General features: G+C 38.6%; 6 protein-coding genes across 6 annotated transcripts; 3 read left to right on the forward strand and 3 right to left on the reverse strand.

The window, feature by feature from the left end:
* The first annotated feature begins 277 nt into the window (after positions 1-277).
* On the forward strand, positions 278-3,102 carry LOC120001030. Its single transcript, XM_038849244.1, has 2 exons — positions 278-689; positions 2,441-3,102. Exons 1-2 carry the CDS (start codon positions 407-409, stop codon positions 2,812-2,814), a joined length of 657 nt encoding a protein of 218 aa, XP_038705172.1. The 5' UTR covers positions 278-406; the 3' UTR covers positions 2,815-3,102.
* A 747-nt stretch (positions 3,103-3,849) lies between these two features.
* LOC120001031 (dirigent protein 22-like) lies at positions 3,850-4,840 on the forward strand. The gene has a single exon (XM_038849246.1). It carries the CDS (start codon positions 4,037-4,039, stop codon positions 4,598-4,600), a length of 564 nt encoding a protein of 187 aa, XP_038705174.1. The 5' UTR covers positions 3,850-4,036; the 3' UTR covers positions 4,601-4,840.
* Positions 4,841-5,744: 904 nt separating this feature from the next.
* LOC119999494 (stress-response A/B barrel domain-containing protein UP3) lies at positions 5,745-11,232 on the reverse strand. The gene is made up of 10 exons (XM_038847094.1): positions 10,955-11,232; positions 10,737-10,836; positions 10,368-10,495; positions 10,060-10,199; positions 9,857-9,925; positions 9,384-9,522; positions 9,113-9,175; positions 8,990-9,033; positions 8,578-8,779; positions 5,745-6,091 (listed from the first exon to the last, which is right to left on the reverse strand). Exons 1-9 carry the CDS (start codon positions 11,052-11,054, stop codon positions 8,693-8,695), a joined length of 870 nt encoding a protein of 289 aa, XP_038703022.1. The 5' UTR covers positions 11,055-11,232; the 3' UTR covers positions 5,745-6,091; positions 8,578-8,692.
* On the forward strand, positions 6,418-8,091 carry LOC119999493 (S-type anion channel SLAH1-like). Its single transcript, XM_038847093.1, has 2 exons — positions 6,418-7,543; positions 7,667-8,091. The coding sequence occupies exons 1-2, from the start codon at positions 6,683-6,685 to the stop codon at positions 7,943-7,945; spliced, it is 1,140 nt and encodes a 379-aa protein (XP_038703021.1). The 5' UTR covers positions 6,418-6,682; the 3' UTR covers positions 7,946-8,091.
* A 285-nt stretch (positions 11,233-11,517) lies between the features above and the next one.
* LOC119999679 (general transcription factor IIE subunit 2-like) lies at positions 11,518-14,261 on the reverse strand. Its single transcript, XM_038847383.1, has 5 exons — positions 14,084-14,261; positions 13,346-13,615; positions 12,584-12,715; positions 12,352-12,468; positions 11,518-12,112 (listed from the first exon to the last, which is right to left on the reverse strand). Exons 2-5 carry the CDS (start codon positions 13,613-13,615, stop codon positions 11,771-11,773), a joined length of 861 nt encoding a protein of 286 aa, XP_038703311.1. The 5' UTR covers positions 14,084-14,261; the 3' UTR covers positions 11,518-11,770.
* Positions 14,262-15,960: 1,699 nt separating this feature from the next.
* On the reverse strand, positions 15,961-17,675 carry LOC119999946 (mitogen-activated protein kinase kinase kinase 18-like). Its single transcript, XM_038847779.1, has one exon. The coding sequence runs from the start codon at positions 17,235-17,237 to the stop codon at positions 15,993-15,995; it is 1,245 nt and encodes a 414-aa protein (XP_038703707.1). The 5' UTR covers positions 17,238-17,675; the 3' UTR covers positions 15,961-15,992.
* Positions 17,676-18,725: the final 1,050 nt, after the last annotated feature.

An 18,725-nucleotide genomic window follows, 5' to 3' on the forward strand; every position in this document is an offset into this window, starting at 1 on the left:
CAAACATTTAGAATAGTCAGTACTGGAGAAAGCTAAACTGGGCCAAAACCCATGTAGATAGGATCCAGAAGTAGGATAAGCCTACAGAACCAATGATTCCATGTAAAATATTTTAACTGATTGGTTTGAACTCTCAAGCTCGGGTCAACCTTTCGTCTATTTTATGCAACGTGGCTGATCTTCATAGGTTGAGGTTAAAAAGTCCTTTCAAACTACGTTACACCAGAACACAAACCCCCAACCAACGTCATTTAGATGCATAGCACGCGGCTCCAGTAGATTGGAATTCAAAGCGACCATTCACACAGGGATGGTCAGACCTTTCCCTCACCCACCCTCTATTTATCTCTGGAAGAATCTCTGTTTAGCGATCTAAAACGTGTTCTCGGTGGCGTCACCATAGAAGATGATACAGCTGCTGTACACCGTGATCGCCGCCGAGATGGCGCTCATTCTGACTCTCCTCTTCAAGACTCCTTTGAGAAAGCTTGTTATCATTACACTTGATCGGGTTAAGCGCGGACAGGGTCCAGTCATGGTCAAGACCGTGGCGGCAACCGTGTTCGCGGTATTGTTGTCGAGCGTCTACAGTATGGCCAAGATCCAGAACATCAAGCTCGAAGCCGGCGCCCTTAACCCCACCGACGAGGTCCTCATGGCAAGGCATATGCTTGAATCGTCTCTTATGGGTATATTCTTCTTTCTTTGTTACAATCTAGGCAAGTTTATAGCTTACCTTAATTAATTTTTGCTGCTTGAGTATCTATATTTTTGCCTGTGTATTTAGTTGAGCAAATCGGTTAGAGAGTTTCGTGACATTGCCGGAATATCAGGACTCCACTGCATAATTGAATGCTAGAAGAATTCTTATGAAATCATGTGATGTAGGGGAGGGATAGTTCCATTACTTTGCTAGCTTTGATTGGAAGGGGATGTAGAGGGGTTGGGAGGAGTAGGATGTGGAGGGGTTAGGCTTCCGCCCCTGCTTGGCAATCACTTTGGGGTGAGTGAACACCCAAAAATGTGTAAATCTCCAAAATAATGAGTTGGGAGGGGTAATAGTATTGGAGCAATTATGTATTTACCCTTACAACAAAGGTAATTTCAGTTTCTTTTTAACCTTTCCTTTTCTGTCGTGTAGAACCGTTACACTTTTGAATCTTTTGATACATATCAAGAATTGTTATTAGTTTCTCTATTTGTTTTTCGAATAGAATGAGTGCATGTCAATTTTGTGAACTTATCTTCTTATTTTTTCGTGAATAGGCATCCCAGTGTCTTGTATGGAAAATTGAAATTGTTGAGACAATTAATTGAGGTGTCCTTTTTGATACAGTATATGCAAAACAAGAGAGAAATATCTCTGTTATATGTCACTTATAATTGTCTGAACCATTTCATGTGAAAATTGAAGTATCATGGAATTTGGGCTGTGGTTTATGTTTTGGTTTATTCCCAATATTTTGCTGTGGCTAATGAAATTCATGCTTAGTTTTCTGTTTAACCTCAATGCTCGACGAAAGTGGCAAAATCTTATTTTTCTATCAATCCTTGAACTTTTGACCTTGAGTGTTCAACAGAGTTCCCAGCTATGAAGACCGGGAGCGGGGCTGGTGCACATAATTGAATTTTCAATTAGAATTTTATGCTAGTGTCATTGTTAAACTCCTAAACTAATAAATGTCGCAGTGCAAGCCTGTGAGGCTGCAATCTTATTACCCTTTGATTTTGGTCTTAGGAGAAGAAATTTTCTAGTTAAGCTCATGCAGTACTAATATATTTATTTTCAGATCCTACTAATTTGAAGTTAAGACAAGATGCATGCTCTCTTTGTTTTGGGTCAACTTCTTGACGTTTGAGAAATAGGTTGATGTCTAATTTCATATGATCTCTGATCTTGATCTTTGTTTTGATTTCTTCTGCCTGCTGAATTCTGGATTTGTTCAGAATCATGATGCTGTATCTTGAAATGTTGTATGCGTGTTAATAAAAAAATTTCAGACTACATGTTGGTTAATCTGGAAAGGGCGTAATTCCAGAATTTTTCAGGACAGGGAATGCTCTTTTGGGGTCTTTTTGGATGGTTGGCTTGCTGCTCTTAAACTTTGGTCGCATGGAACTTGTTCCAATATTTTTGAGAGTCTTAGCTCTTGATTTGTAATTGCTTTGCTTTGGGTTGCACCCTTGGTGCCGTTAATAAAAAAAAATTTCTCTCAAAAAAAAAGAAATGTTGTATGCGTGTTATCATGGAATGTCATAATAATTATTTGCATTGGTTTAGGCATAATGCCTTTCTTTCGGACCTCTAATTATGTACGTTTTCGATCTTTCTTGACAAGATGAAAGTCTTGGTCTTACCTTTCTGTTAGTTGATTCAATTTGTTTGGCCGTCATTGATGTATGATGCACTTTATCTAAATATGGTTTTTTTTCCATGCAGTATTCTTGTTATTCCTCTCGCTGATGATTGATAGGTTACACCATTACATAAGGGAGCTTAGATTGCTGAGGAAGACAATGGAGGATGCAAAGAAACAAACTCGAGGCTTTGAGGATGGGAAAAATGGAAATGCGGAGGAGCTCAAGGCCATGGGAGAGGATATTGCTACATTGAGGAAGAAAATTGAAAAACTGGAACTGGACTGCGAGACAAAAGGTAAGGAGGCAAAGACCGCACAAGCTGAAGCAGATGCATTGAGGAAGCAATCTGAAAAACTGCTTCTGGAGTATGATCGTTTGGTAGAGGATAATCAGAACCTGAAAAACCAGTTGGAGTCCATAGGCCAAAGTTCATTGCACTCTGATGGCAAGTAGAAAGTGTGAATGGATATATACTTGCTATTGAGAAATTATCTTGTGTATCAAGGTGAGAATATTTTGGATTTGTGATGTAGGAAATGGAAAGGTTGGTTTTGGTCGTGGTCACAAATGGGTCTATCTGTTATGTAAGGTTAGTGACATGATGCAGACAGTTTTGAGTAAATTTTCAATATAAAGTATGTTGGCTAATGCCTGGATCTTTTGAAGTGTCGGCTTCATACTAGGTACTATGTAAGAAATTAAAACAGCAGCCATAAGACTGGGAGTGGCCTTGATTGAAGCAACCGCAAATCTTGACTTCATTGTTTTCTTGGTCTTTTGTTACTAGCATCCGTAGGATCATCAATGGAAGCCACAACCCCTCCATGCCCATGCGCTCAAAAAACCATAATGTCTTTTAACAAGCAGGAGTAGAATCAACGAGAGGTGGCTCAGTTGGTAATCGATTGGGCTAGACATATGTATACTCAAAGTTCGATTTTAATGAGAATCATATTTCTCAATGGAATTTCAAAAAAAAGGTGGTTCGATTGGCAATCGATTGGGTTAACCGGTTAGGCATATGTGTGTCATGTTCGATTTCAATGAGAAGTATATTTCTCAACGATATTTCAAAAAAAAAAGACAAGCAGGAGTGGAAACAGGTGTCATCATTAACTGTATAACATGTGGATCTTTCAGAACCCAATCCCATCATTCTTATTGTTTTTCAATATTGAAGGATGGGTGCTTGCCTTTTTGATAGCCAAGCTACGCCTAAACGTGGACAAACAGGGCATGCATAGTCATGGCTTAGTACGAATTGAACGGGGATAAATCCCATTGAGAATCAAACTACGAAAATTCTATACGCATACACCTTTGGCCGAGGCCAATAACCAACTAGACTATCTTAGGTTTGTTTATTCCCCTTCCCCACTAAACAATAATATTGTTTTTTTTTTTTTCAAGACTTTGCCTACCACTGCATTGGTGAACAAAGGAGGTAAAAGACAACTTGAACACCACGTTACCAAACCCCTTATTCCCTTCATAAAATGCCAAAGGTACCAACCATTACATGTGCCTAAGGCTCCGTTTGGTAGAGCCAGCAATTACCTTAACTTTTTCGGTGTCCTTTTACTCCCTCAACTTGAGTATATCCATTATAAATATAAGCATTGTTGTTGTTCATGCAGCAACAAGGAAAGAAGCCCAAGCTAATTAGACACTAAAAATGGCCCCAAATTCAAGCACAAATCTTGCCACTAGTGTTTTCTTCTTCTTCTTCTTTTTGTTGCTAACAATCCTCGTGTCGTCAACAGAAGCCACAAAGCACCAATTCCTCAATCTCAGAGAAACAAATATGGTTTTTTACATGCAGGACTTGCAATCAGGGGCTAACGCGACTTCAATTCAGGTTGGAGGTCCCCTCAAGAAGCTTTGGTCATTTCTAACTTTTGGAACAGTCTACTCTGTCGATGATTCACTGATGGCGGGGATAAATCGGAACTCGACCCAGATAGGAAGGGCTCATGGCATCTTCATCAACTCAGCATTGGATGGCTCTGATTTGCATATCTTGATGTCCTTAATTTTCACTAACAAGGAGTATAATGGGAGTACACTTGAAATTCAAGGTGCTGATAGGGTTTATCAGAAATACAGAGAGGTTTCTGTGGTTTCTGGGACTGGTAAGTTCAGATTAGCGAGGGGATATGCAACGCTGGAGACTGTGAACTTCGATATTAAAAACCTCGCTGCCATCATTCGTTGGAATGTCACAGTTTTTCACTATTGATGGATACGTATTGGTTTGGCTTTGAAAAAAATGTGATGCATGGTCATGCAGTATTACTGTTATTCATGCTTGTTGAAATAAATTTATGTTGTGCGTGTGTTTTTTTTTTCTTGGGACTAATCAGAATTTGATGAACTATTTTAAAAAGAAATCTTATATGCCTACCGAGTCCAATTATAAAAACTATGTACAAGGGTCTGGTAATATTTAACGATTTGAGTGATAGTCTGGTGGTGTTTGCTCTGACATCAAATTGTATGACTCTTGAGTTCGATTCTCACTAAGAGTATTATCCTTGTGGTCATGCACCGAGTTTTGGTATTAGGTGAGAAATCTCTATGCTCGCAGACCACTGACATGAGTTTAGGCTTAAAGGACAAGTTTGTATAATGTTGTTTTCCATTAAAAAAAATCCGATCATAAGATGTATGAACCCCTGAATTCAATTTCCATTGAAAACAATACTCTTGTGACCACGCACTAGACTTTGAATTTTTGTGTAGGCCTGACACGATTTTCATTGGGATTAACTCTCTTGTGACCATGCACTGAACTGTCATTAGGTGAAAAAAAAATTGTGTGGGCCTGACGATTCTCACTAGAAGCAACTCTTTTGTGATGATGCAACTTTGGCATTAGATGGAAAAAAAAAATTGTGAACCAACTCAAATTTAAGACTATACAACAATTTGCATATTATCGTTCTCGGTTATCCAACTAATAGAAACGACTGGTCACTGGTATGTCAAAACTCAAAAGTAGACGTCTCTATCTGTTGTTTGACTAAAAGTAGTAGAAAGACCTAAGAAGTAGACGGCTCTATCTGTTGTTTGGAGAGAACGCGGCGTTGATGCCAGCTGCCTTTGTACAACAACCGGTACTCGTGTCCAGGCGGCCCATATAAACTGCGCTGAAAATCAGATTTTCGTATTTAGCCTACATTATTGTCCATCAGGATTTAATTATTTAATTTCAAGACTTTGATTTGGTGTGAACCCAACCTCATACGGGTTGGGCCCAAATCTCTCTTATCCCCTTCTACTTCTCATAATTCTCAATTTCTTCAAATTATTTAAAAAGAGTTGTGAGCGTGCAAGTGCAACTCAACGTCATCACAAACCAAAAACCTGTAAAACTAAAAGAGTAAAGTAAAAATCAGCAATAAAGGAAGTTGGATAAACACTCAACTTTCATCTGAACATGTATAGTGCATAAACACTCATAAGCATCCAATTAATCCAATGCTTTTATATTTTTAATTATAATCCCGCCATGGATGATCATGATCCACAGGTAAAAGGTGTATTGCTCCTACACATCCACTCCTCGTCCCTTCTCATGCGACCAAATTCACCTACGAAAGGGAAGGGAGGAAACTGATGTTGCTCGATCTACTTCGAAGATTAGAAATCCATCAATTTAACATCATTCTCTGGTGACTTACAGCAAGGAAATCCATTTCCCTTTTCACAATTCAGAATCTCCCTTTACCTGCCCAGAGAACGAATGACGTTAACATATTTAGAAAAAATCCAAGTGTAACCTTCACTGGCCAAAATATTTTGTTTCTTCCCAAAAGACAATGCTACCTCATTCATTCATAAGTTCAGGACCCACATGCAGGCAGAGAATAAAATTCATGCGCATATGACAGAGCACCTTGGCTGTCACAAACATGAAAAGTACGGCATCAAAGAGAGAAACAGATTAACTACAAGTCTACATCCGAGTTTACATGGGATTAATCTTCGAATCTTTTTAACTGGAGATGCAATATTAATAGTAGTATACCAATAGTCAAAAATATAAACTAGAAAAAGGTAATAGTTTGGTGAGACAGAGACATATAGGACCACTTCGCTTGGGTTCTAGCTGTAAAGAGTTCAGTACAAGTCATGGCTCATGGTACAACAATAGTCCAAAATGGCTAGCTTAGTCATTCTTCCTTCATCACTCCTCACCAATCAAGAGTTCCATGGGAAACTTCCTTCTCTACTTGACAAACTTTGTATCTCTCTCTCTCTCTTGAAATTCCTATATAACCAGTGACAAGTTCCAAAAACATTTGCACGGGTATTGCAAATGGAGACAATATCATCTAAAACCCAAGTTGAGATGGTGATTGAGATATCTGCTCATAAATCACCACCACAATGTGGCTCCCTAATTAACATGAGACAAACATTGTTGTCAATCTTAGCTAGATTTCATGCAGGTTACTTCCGGATAAGTCTCTCTCTATGTAGCCAAGCCTTACTGTGGAAAATCCTTAAAGAATCAACAAAGGATGCACATGCTCTCCGGCGTGTGTTTCACTTGCTACCGTCCACAGCTTTCACTCTTCTTTGGTCACTGGCCTTCTTCACATTGGCTGCACTATCTGTTCTTTACATTCTAAGATGTCTGTTTCACTTTGATCTGGTGAAAGCTGAGTGCTTGCACCATGTAGGAGTGAACTACTTGTTCGCCCCATGGATTTCTTGGCTTCTCTTGCTACAGTCGTCGCCATTTATCGATCCTAAAACGACATCCTACCTAGTGCTTTGGTGGGTCTTTGTGGTTCCAATTATAGTACTTGATGTGAAGATCTATGGACAATGGTTCACTAAGGGGAAGAGGTTTCTATCTACAGTGGCGAATCCGACAAGTCAGCTATCGGTGATTGGGAACCTGGTGGGAGCACAAGCGGCAGCAAACATGGGGTGGAAAGAGACTGCCGTTTGTATGTTCTCTTTGGGCATGGCACATTATCTTGTGCTCTTTGTCACTCTTTATCAAAGGCTATCAGGAAGCAATCGTATTCCAGCAATGTTAAGGCCAGTTTTCTTCCTGTTCTTTGCAGCTCCTAGTATGGCGAGCCTTGCTTGGCATGCCATCTCCGGGACCTTCGACAATTCAGCCAAAATGCTCTTCTTTCTCTCATTCTTCCTCTTCTTGTCCCTGGTAACTAACCATCTATGATCTATAATTAGCCCACTAACCACATATACTTTCACTTTCCTGGTTTTAACATGTGATACCTCGATTGCTCAACTAATATTAAACCTAATGTTTTCATAAAAACAGGTTTCCAGGCCAATCCTATTCAAGAAATCCATGAGAAGGTTTAATGTAGCATGGTGGGCATACTCTTTCCCTCTCACAATCCTAGCACTAGTTACAGTACAGTATGCACAAGAAGTGAAAGGCAGCCTTGCCCATGCAATAATGCTAGCATTGTTAGCACTCTCAGTCATAATGTGTCTCGCGCTAATGCTGTTCACTGCAATCAATTCAAATATGTTATTACCAGAAAAAGATCCTATTTTGAGCAGCAATAGTGACTGTGCAGCAACTAAACTATAGTCGCTCAAATATTCTCTATGGTTTTTATTACCTAGCGGTTAGCTTAGTGAAGTATAGTAGTTAGCTCTGACGCTCTTATATAACTGAACTCTGATGTAATTAATGTAGCTGGTGCTGAGAAATGAAAAGCATCAGTTTTCAAAACAGCTTCTGTTTCATGTCGTTCTCCATAAACATTCTGCCGGTATAATTTATCAGCTACTGATCAACGGAAGAACAATAGAGCCTAACGGGGTAAATCAAGAAATTATAAGCAATGTCATGTTATGAAGCAAAGCAACATTAAGGCAATCATGGGCATCCCTCTGTCACTACCGCTGTATTTATATGTGAATTGCCTCATTCAGCCATTCTTCCACCTAATGAGAGCTGAATATAGTTGAATCATTGTAATTCAGATGCTATTAGAAATTCAATCAACAATCCAGTCTCCAAGTAACCCTTCAGACCAATTAAGCCTGACCAAATGATCTTTCTTTTTCCTCGATCTTAGAGAACAAAGAACAAAAAAAAAAACAAAAAGAAGAAATACAGAATATAGCATTGTTGCGTAGCATACTGCATTTCATTGCAAGACAATGACGAGGCACCACTTAAGTGCATAATGGGGAAAATAAGCAGAAAGACCTCACCTTTGTGGTCAGTGCCAGAACAAACAAAGTCTGCTGGAAAGGCCATTTTAAGCCAGCAATATTTCCGTAAATTTGTATCTCCTTTCATTTTTTCTGAAAAAGTGGTAAACCCTTATTACATTAGCTCTGTGCCCACTGGATCAACAGAAAAATGAATAGGAAGCATCTTCTTTGTCAATGGCTGGAGTTTCGATACAAAAATCTGCATTTATAGATATAAAGACATTTCAGATCCTTCTCAATTTAACACTTTTTTCAAAATTTAGTGCAACCAGAAAGGAAGATAAATAATAGTTCCACCCCATTCTCTGCACATCTCTAAGATAGTAAAAACATTTAAAAGAACTAGATCAACAAATGGGAAATTTATTCAAAACATTTAAAGGAACTAGATCAACAAATGGGACCTTACATCTTCATATTCTTGGCTGGCCACAAATATCTCGAAAGCCTCGACTGAAATATACCAGGATCTTCAATCAACAAAAATGAGAAGCCAAGAATTGGATTTCACAGGAAGCAAAAGAAAATCCACCTGATCGGAATCTTGTCACCACCCCATGTGTGTACTCCTGACTCCCACTATTAAAATTTGGACCTGACAATCATAATGGGCACAAATAAACGCATCTTATAATGACAAGTAAAAATGGCTTGATCCAGAAAGTGTAATGTAACAAAACCAAATTAACATGATTGACTAACTGATCACAAATAGATACTTAGCTCTCAAGGATGTTAAGAAAAGAGCTTATAAATCATGATTCAATAAAATAATAACATGCCATTTTATGCCAAAAATGCACCTTGAGTAGATTGAACAATTAAGGATGGAAATTGTTCTGTCAATTTGTCAAGAGATGCCAAAGCACCTTCTGCCAATACACCGTATGCACTCTCAACAAATGCAATCAAAAGCACAAATTCTAAGCCAAAGTTAAATTCCTGCCGAGAAAAAAACACGAAAGTGATTTCACGTATTTTAGATATTACCCCAGGAATGGTAACCAGGAGCAGAAGGTTGAACTATATGAGTAGAAGACGGAAAAAACCATTTTGAACTCCATGAAGGAAAATAGCACAGGTGAAACTTTAAATTACATATTCCAGACATCCGATTGATTTTCTCCATTTGCACGAGAAGGAACGATTATAATTCATGGAAAACTTTTTTGAAGGAAACAAATGACTGGATCACCCAAAGTTCTCCATCGCTTTCAAAGAAATAACTGCTAGAAGAACTCATAAGCAATAAAAATGTTAATATGTTTCTCCCAACCTCTCCTTTACGGAATATAGGAAGAATATCATCTTCAACTTCAGATTCATAATCCACATTCATTAATCCCTGTATATATATAGCAAACTTGAGACCAATAAGTGATCATAAAAAAGTTGTAATTTGTAAGCTTACCTCAACAGGAATGCAAAGGAAACAAAGTCTAACACAATGATTGCTGGTGTTTACATGTCAGAGCATACATGGCAATAAGGCATCACATGGTCGTTGAGAACTCCCAAATAGAAAGGGTTCTCATAGAACTTGGCAAGATCTTCCTTTGTCTGGAAACGCATGTAAACTGCATGTGTATAATTTTCAACATTGCTATCAGCGATTCGTCCTGAAATAGTGGATAGAAGATCAGCATCATATGAAATGGTAGCAATAGACATATGTTCATTCCCAGCCACGCCATTTATGGACCATGTAAATGGAAATAATGACGAGAAAAAAGAAAAGCAAAAACAGAGGGAATAGTATGGTTCGGCAATGTGAAATAGAAGCTTACCTAATGATATTGCAACAATGCCTCTCATCTGATATTGCGTTGTATAAAGATAATCCAGCATATCCTTCTCTTCCTCATCACCCAGATCTTCCTTAGTTTTAAGCAGACATATGTGCTCCACCACCTTTCTGTAAGAAATCAATAAGCAATTCCTAAGCACAGGACTATCATATTCATATCCCTAAACCACCATTTTTTTCAAACCCCTCAAGACTCAAAACCACATTGTAATTACACTGTTAGACCTACTTGTCAGCATTATAACCAGGACTCTTAAGGAATTTTACCCCTCAAAAAAGAAACTAGCGTCTAACCAATATGAAAATTGATCAAAATCAACGGTTATGTGAGAATTATATCAACACGAACCTTTTCTTCCTCGGCATAACCATAGATGTCTGCTGCATAGACGCTGATAACACCATTCCCAAATGCCTCATATACATAGCTCCTTTTAATTGAGAAAAAGCTACAAAATCATATCATTAACATTGAGACCAAGTATAACACTACAGAAACTTCTATTTCCTAGGAAGTAGGAACCGAACAACAGTCTATCTTACAGACATTTGGAGATTGAAACTGACCGTTCACCGGAATCGAAGGCGAACATAAGCGACAAAACCGCTTATGGTGTTTAGGACGAATGGGAAAGATTGGGCTCACGGTAAGGGCTTGTCTGAGCATTGAATGATTCTTCGAGATTTCCTTTCTTTGGAGAGATTTTCCTTTCACCCTCTGCTCTTCCTTTCTCTTCTTCCGTGAGGATTTTGGTTATTCGCATTCGAGAGGGTTTTGAAGTAGAGGCTTGAGTGAGGGAACGGAACTGATTTCCGGATGTAGAAACGGGTGGACCAGGAAAAACTGATTTTCAAGACTCGCGCTTTAATACATTTGGACCTCAAATCGCAAACCTTGAAACAGTGGTAAAATTGAGTGGGCCGGCCCGGTTAAAAGGAATTTAGGAAAAAAAAATAATTTATGGCCCAGCCCATGAACAGCTCTGATTCTTCACATCAGATACTAAAATTACAGAAATATATTACCGCCTCCTAATTAATACATTAATTACCATCTCAAAGGGGCTGGACCAAAATCACTGCCCTTTTACAAATACTATAGATTTGCCCCTCAATTTTGCAAGACCATATCATGTAACTAACCTTTCATTCATTTAATTCAACATTGTGCTCTGACCATACAAATATACAGGGAACACCACCAGTACGCAATCTTGAAGAGTAAACAAAATAATGATACAGATGAGCCACTACACTCTACACAGTTCTAAGCTAAATACCCTATGAACCACACTTTAAGGGGGTTCCTAAGCGCACTGCTTATGTAAGCCTAAGAAGATTCATGCACAACTAGTCTAAGAGTAGGGAGCGTCTATGACAGCTTTAGGAACTATTTAGATGTTGAAAAAGCTCAGGAAGATGTGCATTGGTCAGCTTAGTCCTCTTGCTGATCTCATGCTTCTTCTTCTTAGGCTTTGACTTGGATGAATAGCCCTGAATCTGGGCTGCTGCTTTCCTCTTTGCAGTGTTGGTAGCAGGTTTCATCCCATTCTTGAGGAGATCCTTTTCAATGTCAATCATGTCTCGCGGTAATTCAATTCCACGAAAGAGCTGTTTAAGGTCGTCATCCACCTTAATAGGCACCCTGGGATCACTTGGGTAAGCAATGTCCTCTTGAGAATCAAAGTTTGACAGCAGCCAAACCTGACCAGCAGCTTTCAGAGCCTGCAAAGAATGACGACCATTTGAGTTGATGTAAGTGGAAAACAGGCATGACCGTCAGCATCAAGGCTTTATCCATAAAAATGTTGATTATGCTACCAAAATTTAATCATCATCATCACAAAGAATAACACAACAAATACTTCAAGTGCAAAACATGTCGTAAAGGATGTCTACAATAAAATTCAATTGATATTATAAGTGTAAAAGATCATAAAAGGAGGCATTTACAAATTCCATACCTGTAAATCATCCATCACTGTTGGGTATGCATCCTTGAGATCCATGACACGGACGCCCTCAGGAAACTTGCGTACTAAGACAAGAAGTTGATTCTTGTCCTTCAGATCATGCTTGGACTGTTGAAAACATCAAAAGCAGATGATGAGTAAAAATGACTCCATATGATAAAAGCAAAAGGCCAATATGTGCTCCTTCAACATGAGCGAGCAAGCATTTACAGAGAAAAATCACCTTGTAAGAGAAGCGGCTTCCATCATGATTCACTTTTGGGTTATTCCTCAAACTGTCAAAGACAGCTTTGTTGGCATTCAAATCGACATAGCAAGCTTCATTTATCTGCTCTGGTGTTAGAGCTTGCCTTGTCTGGAAATATGCAGCGAGGATTAGCCATAAAATGGTTAATACTTAAGAATGATAACGAAAGGATTATAAAAAATCATATACTAGAAGGAAAAAAAAACGAAACCAAGATGGCATGAAGAAAAGACATCAACACTATAGCAGAGAAGAGGATTTCAAGATTGCTATGGAAAAAAATACATGGTCGAACCATTTGTCCTTGGAATTTAAGGACTCTGATTCATGATCTGGTTTTTGGTAACCATTTCTTTTTAATCCTACTTAGCACGTACTGATAAACATTGATTCCAGAGTAAAAAAAGAAGATAATTGTTTGGTTACCATTAGCCTTACAAGAAACCATAACATCAGTAAGAACATTAGCTTCCTTCATCGGTAAGAAAGAAAAAGAGGAATGCATGTATACATGGTCGAACCATTTGTCCTTGGAATTTAAGGACTCTGATTCATGATCTGGTTTTTGGTAACCATTTCTTTTTAATCCTACTTAGCATGTACTGATAAACATCGATTCCAGAGTAAAAAAAAAAAGATAATTGTTTGGTTACCATTAGCCTTACAAGAAACCTATAACATCAGTAAGAACATTAGCTTCCTTCATCAGTATGAAAAAGAAGAGGAATGCATGTGAACCTCAAACAGCAAGTCGATGACACGCTTGATCTGAGCACCAACAGGACCTTTTCGAATGCTATTGATGTGTTGCAGTCTTTCTGTATCATTTGAAAATTTGACAGAAGGCGGAGGGGCTTTAGAATTGGGTAGAGCCGATGCAGTTACAGGTGTGGGTTTCTGGGGTGTAGGTGCCTTCGGAGGTCCTGCTTTGGCAGCTATGCTAGTAAGAGTTGCTTGGCACTTCTCTTGCTGTTTCTTGAATTTGTCTAGTTTTTCTTGCAATGCCATCTGATGACAAAATTGTTTACTTCATCAAAATGCAGATCTTTTCAAACCCTAATCAACGAGAACAGACAGAGACAAGAACAAAATTTGCACAAATAAAAGGAAAAAAAGAAAGTTATTTAGTGCCCTCTTATTGACTTAGGCATAGTAACTGCTATCGCCATTATCACGGCCAATTGCAGTTCAGAAGAGGGTAAACGAACCCTAACATCTAAAGTCAAACCAGGAGAAACTCCTCCACCACCATCACCAAGGGCATAATTACTCTCTACAAGTACCGCATATGGACAGTAAGACACTATATCTTCCCTAAAAATTGGATTAGCACCAAAATTATTCACAACAAAAGCATCGCTCAAGTGCTCTACCTTGTCAATCGAAAAAAATCATATGATCAAATAATCGAACACCTTCGCAACTCTAATGAGTAACGCTGAGAAATTAAATAAACGAAAAGGAGAGGCATGATACCCGGTGTGGCTGAGTCGAGAAGCTTGGTCGCTGGCAAGGCCGTGGTGCGGTTGCTCTAACGGTGGTGCAACTTCGAAGATTTTACTATTTCAGGCTCTGTTTGGATAGGGACAGAATTAGTGAATTACACTGGAAGAGGGTCTAGAGGCCCATATCTCCGTAAGTTGCGAATAACAAGAGGATCATCATGGTCCAAGCATGGGTTCCTTTTATGCTTCTTCCTGTTGGGCTTTATCTTTTCGTGGGTCACTTGGGTGAGACTGAGAGATTTCGCAACTTATGCAGACATGGGCCTTTTTGGCCCAAAACCCCTGTTTAAGGGTTAATAAACGGATCAAATTTGGCACATATTATCAAATACTATGCCGACACTGGAGAGTAGAAGACTAGAATAAGATGACCATCATGGGCCTTAGCCCATGGTTCCTCGTTTCATTTTAGTTTCCTTTTTGCTATGGAGCCTATGAAAAAAGAACTTGATTGATGATGTAAATCATGAAGTTATGTATTGCGTTTGGGTCTGAAGAGTCTGAATTATTGCCACCAAGTCTTGATTAGGTAAATACCATTATGTTAGCAATAAAGGATTTGATTGCAAATTAGGCAAACCTCTCTCAAAGAGAAATTCAAATTAGATTTCTCCAAGCGTTCCAAGAGGGGGTATTACCTTTTCTTTCTGTTAAGACTAAAATCCTACATCGATATGGCATAACTCAGACAAATTGTTTAGTAAGTAAAGTCCAACTCCTCTCACACTATAAACGCGTTTTTATGAATCTAAGCAATGCCTCATGTCCAAATTGTGTGAACTTGTGATTCAGAGCGGACTATATTTTTAACATTTTCATTTTCTTCTTCTCAAATTTCATAGTTTGACCTCTTTTGCCTCGTGGTGTATTTGGTCATCAGGATACAGGATTAGTATATTTAAAAAAAAAAAAACAAACAAAGAGTGTGAAGCTTATCCCACTAATCTTTATTTAATTAATCAAGCATTCCCCTCACAGGCTCATACGTGTTTTGTTAGAACTAATCCTGACATTAAGTTAACAGAAAAGATAAATTCGAAGCCTTGTTGGACAGTGTGACCACATCAAGCATAGGAGGATGAATTAATTTTATTTAGAAAAATATAGAACAAGTGGTGTAGAATTATATGACCGACACATGCCAGATTGGCAAATGATGCACCCAAATTCACCTCCCATACCACCAAACAATCTATATAGCATTATATTTGGTAGAGTTGCCCATATTGCTGCCTACTCTGCTCTTCACTTCAATCTCAACTTACCAAACTTTTTTAAACAAATATACACAGTTGATGGGATTTGGAGGAACAAGAAGGGCACCTCCTTTTGGCCTTAATTATTGGAACCTCACTAAATAATGAATCCCCATGTGGTCACTCCTTTCTACTACATTTGTTGAAATACTTCTCCTTTTTATCCAAAGTATTGTCCTTAACCTCTCTACAAAAACTTCAGAAATAAATTGGAACTTTTTTTACACTTTTCTCGGCAGAATATGCTCTTCAGATATTTCTTAAAGGTTCTACAAGTTTGGTACATGTTGGATAAGAGTTGAATGCTTCAATGAGCTCTTTTTTAAATTGGGTTTGCGTTCTTACTATTTATTTCTTTTAAGAGGATAAATGGATTTGAAGCACTAGGGTGATAATTAAACCGTATGGATTCGGGAAGTTCCGAATTCAATTACCATTAGAGATAATATTTTTGTGGCCACGCGTTAGGTTTTATCCAAATTTACCATGTCGTTGGGTGGGAAACTTCTGTTCATGTACTCATATCGGATGTGCAAATGACAAACTTACATAGTATCGTTATAGGTTACTAACAAAAAAATACTTGGATTTTAGTAGAATTTGAGATAGAATTTGTGAATGCAACTATGTTCTCATTGAATGAAACAACAATGTATCTATGTGGCTCTCTAACTTGAGATTACTAATTACAACACTATCTCTACCACATTTTTCCAACCCCAAAAGAAGTCTACTTATCCTACAATTACTATCATTATGATCTAAGAAACCCAACAAATCTTCAAAACCCACATTGCTTTCCTCCTCTTCTAAATCACAATCACCAATCATGCCACAGTTGGCTCCAATGTCATCTTCACTATCATTCCCTCTAATGGTCATCCAACTCTCATCATCACAACCCCATATGGGTCCCACCGGTGAAATCAAAGATAGCCGTCTGATTCTTTCGTATGCGCAATCCTCTGAACTCGTGCGGTCCAGATTTTCCAGACTCTCTGATTCTGCTCCCACTGAATTCCAGAAGCTTTGGTCAAGAACACTAGTCGGCGAATTTGAATTGGAATTAGATTCAGATTCTTCAATTTGCTTTAATTCTGCAATAAATGGATGCTTGAGAAGATCAGCAGCCGTCCATCTCTCTTTCGGATCTCTTCTCAAACACTTCTCCAAGAAATCCCTTGCTTGTTCAGATAGAAAACACGGAAACTCCGGTAATTCACCCGAATACCCGATTCGGTAAATTACGGATACCGGGTCCTCGACATTGGACCACGGTGAACCTCCGGTCGCCATTTCTATAATCGTGCACCCAAGTGCCCATATGTCACTGGGAAAACCCTGTTCCTCCCCGCGAGCCACCTCGGGAGCCATAAACGCCGGCGTGCCACTAATTCGACCGGAATCAGGCTCCGCTGCGTTGACCCACTTAGCACACCCGAAATCTGCAATCTTGACACCACTCTGTGCCACCAAAACGTTCCTACCTTTTATGTCGCAATGCACCAATCCGTTCGAATGAAGGTAATCAAGCCCGAGTAATATCTGTCTCGTGTAGTCTCCGATCGTCAATTCATCAAATCGTCCTCCATTCCCTTTGACTTGATCGGTAATTGTGCCAGCGGGAGCGTAATCCATGAACAGATTGTACATAACTCTGCTGTTCTCTGTTGTAATGTCACAACCTTTATAGCCAATTATGTAAGGAGAGCTCACAGAAGACAGAATTCTCTGCTCTCTTTCTAAGAATCCGGAGTTGGAAAGCTCTACCGACTTCACTGCAAAAACTTCGCCGGAATTGTTGGAGGTGGCCAGGGAGACGGTGGCAGAGGAACCGTGGCCGATAACGTGGCATCTAGTCCAGTCCATTTTGCAGTTTTCTGAAGCAGAGAGAGAAGAAGAAGAGAAGTTTCGTATTTTTTTTTACTTGGTTAGTTTGAGTAGTGTGGGTGTTTATATACATATAAGGGCTCTTGTGAAAGGGGGGCTGCGTGGGTTTTTTAAAAGTTGGTTCACTTGGTTGGTTTGGGTTGACAATTCCTTTAACGGGGAGTGCTGCAACGTGTCAGCAAATGGGTGGGAGTTGACAGCTTTGGCTGCTTATTGGGCACGTGTGAATGTCAAGAGAGTTACGACAGTGTGTAAAATTCGGATTGGAGTCTGGAGAGGATAGATTTGATGTCCAAATCCAAACTTGGGATCCTTTGTTTTGTAAGAGAAGTGAATGGGGGGTTGAATTTTAGTATAATTTCAATAGTTCAAGGGCTTTGACGTTTGTTCTCTGTCAAAGTTGAAGACTAGATGTGAAACTGGTTAATCCAAGTCAATGGTCAAAATACTTTGGTTATATTTGCATTTGGAACATTAAGTCAATGAAGATACATGTTTTGAGATATTTTTAAAAAGACTAACATGTTGTTGTGTTGATTTTTTGGAAGATATTTGTGTATGAATCACGAGAACAAAAACACATTACATTAGCCTTTCTGCAACATGAGGGGTGAAGGTAGATATTTGTATTATCTAGGTCCAAAAGTGGTAACAGAAATCATGTGCACTAGATATTTCCTTCTATGCCTAACAAGATGACCCGCTATTACTTCAATATGTATCTTATTGACGTCTTTTGCCAAATTAAGGGTAATTTCATAATTATGGACAAACAGTTTATTTATTATAATTAAATACTACATTTTTTATAGCCAATAACGACACTTTACACACTTATCTTTTGTACATCCGATATGAGCTTAATCATGGAATAATTAAGTTGGGTCAAAACCCAACACGTGACCGCAAATATATTACTCACAGTAAAAATCGAATCCATGACCTTTTAAGTCTTTATAGTTTGACCTCAGAAAGATGCTATCACTCAAGTGATTAATTAAAAATAAAATAAAAGAAAAACCTTTTCTTGGGTGGAAAACGAAAATTCAATTAATTAATCGCAAGATTTGTGTCCCCCAAGCAACGCAATGTGATAGTTCCCACTACAAACATATCTATGGAGTACCCAATTGCTTGTATAGGCTGCCTACAAAAGCGAAAGACTATGACGTGCTCTATTTTTCATATATATATTATGGTTACTTAGATTAACATTCCAAAAGAGTAAAAGATGTCATAATTGGTAGAAAAAGTAAAACCACACCGACAAATGATTAATTATGTGAAGGCCAAATTAGTGTTTGTTAGAAGGTGAAGTTAGAGAGAAGCATCATTCAAGTTCAAGGCATATATGAAAGCAAAAGAGGTGTTTTTTTTTTTTTTTTTTTTTTTGTTGGTGTGTGTATAGAGGTTGTAACTAATGGTCACAAAAGTAAACGAAATCAAACAAAATAAGCTGGTGGGGTT

Source organism: Tripterygium wilfordii, chromosome 6 (genome assembly GCF_013401445.1).
Source record: "Tripterygium wilfordii isolate XIE 37 chromosome 6, ASM1340144v1, whole genome shotgun sequence".
In the NCBI taxonomy this organism is placed as follows: Eukaryota; Viridiplantae; Streptophyta; class Magnoliopsida; order Celastrales; family Celastraceae; genus Tripterygium; species Tripterygium wilfordii.